The following is a 4,467-nucleotide window of genomic DNA, read 5'->3' as shown; positions in this document are numbered from 1 at the left end:
TCGCACTCAATACCTGGTCCGGCCTCACGTGTACAACATATACAACACATTCTCTTTTTTTTTTGTTTTATTCATGGAGATTTATTCTTAAGCAATACAATAGTCAACCCCCCCCACCCCCCCCCCCCCCCAAAATGGGCCAATATTGAAAATATCGATTTTTTTGTAAGAAATAAAAAAGGAATCAAAATCTCAAATATAATAGGAAGGAGTTTGGCAGTTGTTGATAAGACGGTTGAATTTGATCGATTTTTGGAGGGTGAAAGGGTTCGTTTTGACGAGGGATTTCACTGGTTTTGGAGGATTTTGTGAGTTTTCGCAAGGCTTAGAATTGTCGAGAATAGCAGGTTAATACTTCTTTGACTACTAATTGTAAGTGAAAAAGAAAGTCAGGCGGCTGCCAGAGATTGGGCTAGTGGTTGTTATAGTTTTAGGCTGAGCGGCCAACTTTGTACAAAGCTCATTATAGTACACCTCTAACATTGTCCATTTAGGCCTAATACCAAAGGGATTTTTACCTAGTTATACTATATTAAAAAATTATTTACCTATGTTTTCTATGTTTTAAAGTTTTTAATAAGTATCTAGTTTTTTCTTACAAATTGTACAGATTGCTTCTTAAAAGATTCTCATTCCATTATTAGTGTCTTCACTTAAAAAGATTCAATTATATCCTTTCCTTTTTTTCCCTCTCCTCTTCTCTCCTTTTTCTTTACATCAAAATCCCTTAATCTCCGCCCAGAATCTCCATCTTCTCTATTTTCACCATTACTGACAGCTTTATATTATTAAACAATATTCTGAAATTTTATGATGGTTGTATTATAACTGCATCATAATTGTATTTGAATTGTATCAAATACATCAATGCCTAAAATATAAATGTATCATACTTGTATCACGATTATATCTAACTTGTATCCGGTATATTGATACCCAAAATAATAGCTGATATAATACTAATAATTAATATACAATTATCATCTTGTGATGCAAACTGTGAAATTCGTCATGAATGCACAATCGCTCGTAACAATATACAATGAATATATAATTACCATACATTTGTAATACAATTCCTGCAATAATAATGATACATATACAATTATAATACAGTCGCGATACATTCTGAAAAAATGTGACACAATTATGATATTCATCTTCTTCAAGTTTCCATCACAACTCTACACTAAAATTTAATATAATCGTATTATAATTGTATAAGTGAGTATTATTTTGGGTATTGATGTATCATATACAAGTCACATACAATAAAGATTTTAGAAAGAAAGAAAACAAGATTCAAAACTACCCCACAACTTGATTCTAGAGCAATATTTCGAATTTTGTCGTATTGTATCAATAAGAAATAGAGATTTCGGGTGATTAGTAAGAAAGAGAGAAATTGAATTTCAAAAGTTTTGGAAGAGGAAAAAAATCTGCAATTTTTTATTGGGAGGGGAGGGGGGAGGGGAGGGGGGAGATAAGTTTGGGTAAGCAAGATTTTGTTCAGCGAGACTTCTTACTATGGGTAAGAATAATTTTGGGTAATTGGTAAGAAAGAGAAAAGATATTTTTGTAACCTTTTGGAAAAAGAAAGAATCTTGAATGTAGAAGAAATTATTGAAAACGGAGGTTGAGTGTCATGTAACTGATAGGCTAGATTTAAGGGATCTTGAATTTCTTATTTTTTATGATTTTATATATAACTAGTAAATATAGATATACAAAGTAATTAATAAGGAACCTAAATAAACATGGTAAATAGGTTTCTATTATAGTATAGCTAGGTAAAAACCCTCAATACGAGAATGAGAGGAAGAGAGAGAGAGAAAAATGTATGATCTTATTCATAATAGTCTCGGCGAACATCCCAAAATACACGGTACAAAATTCAAATCACAAAATAAATAAGAGGTAACAAAACCAACAGAATAATGTACGTACAAGACTTAGAATTCCATACTATTAGAAGCAATTATTAAAGCTTAAAACTTTTTGTTGCCTTAATGTTTACCAATTGCTTGTCTGTTACCAACTCTGGGATTTGGTCTTGGTGTACTATGAACACTTTGTCTTGGAGCAACAGGGATTGGAGCAACAGGGCTCTTGACAGTGTCACACTTTAAACCTTGTTCTTCTTCCTTGCAAAGATTCTCAAAAAGACCAGTAGGGTATTTTCCACTTTCATTAATGGAGACAAACAAACCAGTAGCACACCCATTGTTCTCATCATTTATTTCGTTTGTGTATCTGCATGCAATTGTCTTGAATCCACTGCAACATAATGCTGGATTGTATTGAGGCCCTTTGCATTGGCTCGTAAGGGGTGTGTAGTCTTCCTTCTCAAAATTAATGGGACAATCATTCTTCACTAAATATTGTTGAAGAAGGCCACGCCCCGGCGCGTGAGAATGACGAAGCACGCTATCTGCTCAAACACAAAGAGAATTTAATTAAACAAACTACAATAACTAAGTCTCAGTCTCAAACAAATTGAGGTCGGCTTTAGATAAATAATTAGAATTTTTTTTTTTTATGTATTTTCTAGTGACTGTATAAATCTTTTAAAGGCTAAACAAATCCTGGAAAAACATAGGGTACGGACAACTCTACTAGATTTCTTTTCATAATAAGCTACTAGTAAACAAAATTCAAAGTGAAAAAAACCCCCCAAGAAATTTTTCCATAACATCATGAATGTAAAAAAAAAGGGGGAATTTATTTATATAGGAAAATTGATTTGTTAGTGTTGCAAGTTGAATTAATATCCAGAAGAAGAGCAATATTGAATTAATTAAAGACATAAAAAATGCATGGAGGAGTTAATATAATTACATTTGATGTAGGTTGGGGAAGAGGAAGCCAAGCCAACAAGGAAGAAGAGAAACAAGAAGAAGCATGATCTAATTTCAAACCCCATCTTTGCTTCTCTTCTTCTTAATTTGGTTAGAGACTAACTCTTATTTATATCTTCTTCTTCCCTTAATTGTAATGATTAATCTCTTTGAAATTTGTTCTTTATTTATAGGCAGAGAAAGGTTAACCATAACAAATGGCAGCCACTGAAATGAAGAGAAAATTAAGACAAGAGACTCGGAGAAAGAAAGGCTGAAATTGAAATCTTGTTTGGGTTAATTTTAGTCCGTCGATCTTTTCAGTTTTATATGCTCTTAATTTCTCTAGTTCCTAAAGTTTATAGGCATCTTAAATTCTCCAGTTGACTAGGTCTCTTAAGAAAGGGCAAAATACAAAAATGGCCAATCGGCCAAAACTAATTGCATTCGTAAGCCAAAAAGTTTTATAAAATATGTATATTTTGTATATAATATACATATATATAAAAAAATATATATTTTATCGGCTATTATTATTGGAAGTAGCAAAAAATATGCATTTCTCAAAAATTAATCATGTTATTTGAAATAATACAATCTCACTCTACACACACAATTTTATGTTCGTGTGCATTGCACGTGTTCATTTATTTATTTATATGAAATAACAACAAACTAAAATTGTATTGTTCACCAGAAAAAGATAACAGCAAGTTCAAAATGTACAACGTTAGTACGGGCCGTTCTTCATCTATTTTCTAACAATATGAATAATACTCTTAATTATAGCTTGAGCGCAAGTCTTTTTAAAAAAAACAAGGGCAAATACATATACAATCCATCCAATTTGGCATCTTTTTTTATTTTCACACTCTATTTCTACCTTGTTCCATTTTAGCCCCCCATATTTATTTTATATATTCCATTTTGGCCCTCCAACTCTATTTCTTATTCTCCACTTTAGCACAAAAACTGAAACCAGTGCAAAAAATATAGCGCGTGTGTATACACAAATCTGAGGTGTAATAAATATCCAATTAAATATTGTCACCTAGTTTTTTCATCCATATCTAATGGAACAATACTAAAATACCGAACCCGACCATTTTTTTGTGGGTTTATTTCATCTAAACGGGCCAGGTAAAAGATCGGTAGACGAAAGTTTTGGAACTTAGAGGATGAAGATGGGGAAATAGTGGATGAAAAATACGGTTGGGTTCAGGTATTTTAGTATTGACCCGTTTGACATGGATGAAAAAACTAGGTGGAAATATTTAATTGAATATTTATTACATCTCAGATTTGTGTATACACACGCGCTATATTTTTTACACTGGTTTTGGCTTTTTTGTTAAAGTGGAACATAAGAAATAACGTTGGAGGGCCAAGATAAAATAAACTAGAGATAAAGTGTTAAAATAAAAAATGGTGCCAACTTGAATGGGCTGTATATGCATTTGGCCAAAAAAAACAATTAGACGTTGCTTTCTTCTAGACATATGCAACAATGTCTGAAATTCGCTGTTGTCTAACGAGAAATGACTTAAGCAACACAAAAAGGCAAAGCTGAAAATAGCAACTAACTTATTTTGGAAGATTTAAAATCTAAAGGGAGCAAAGTGTCAATCTA

General features: G+C 32.1%; 1 protein-coding gene across 1 annotated transcript; it reads right to left on the bottom strand.

Annotated features, from left to right (window-relative positions):
• Positions 1 to 1,825: 1,825 nt before the first annotated feature.
• On the bottom strand, positions 1,826 to 2,994 carry LOC109242126 (GPI-anchored protein LLG1-like). The gene is made up of 2 exons (XM_019408958.1): positions 2,839 to 2,994; positions 1,826 to 2,431 (listed from the first exon to the last, which is right to left on the bottom strand). Exons 1-2 carry the CDS (start codon positions 2,921 to 2,923, stop codon positions 2,007 to 2,009), a joined length of 510 nt encoding a protein of 169 aa, XP_019264503.1. The 5' UTR covers positions 2,924 to 2,994; the 3' UTR covers positions 1,826 to 2,006.
• Between the last annotated feature and the right edge of the window lie 1,473 nt (positions 2,995 to 4,467).

Source organism: Nicotiana attenuata, unplaced genomic scaffold (assembly GCF_001879085.1).
Source record: "Nicotiana attenuata strain UT unplaced genomic scaffold, NIATTr2, whole genome shotgun sequence".
Lineage (NCBI taxonomy): Eukaryota > Viridiplantae > Streptophyta > Magnoliopsida > Solanales > Solanaceae > Nicotiana > Nicotiana attenuata.
Note: the sequence above shows the minus strand (reverse complement) of the source record. Positions and strands in the feature narration are given on the sequence as shown.

Excerpts from the sequence above, each read along its gene's own strand:
- LOC109242126 (XM_019408958.1), bottom strand. The coding sequence starts at position 2,923 with ATGGGGTTTGAAATTAGATCATGCTTCTTCTTGTTTCTCTTCTTCCTT. Across the intron at positions 2,432-2,838 it reads TTCCCCAACCTACATCAAAT|ATAGCGTGCTTCGTCATTCT; the intron begins GTAATTATATTA and ends GTGTTTGAGCAG.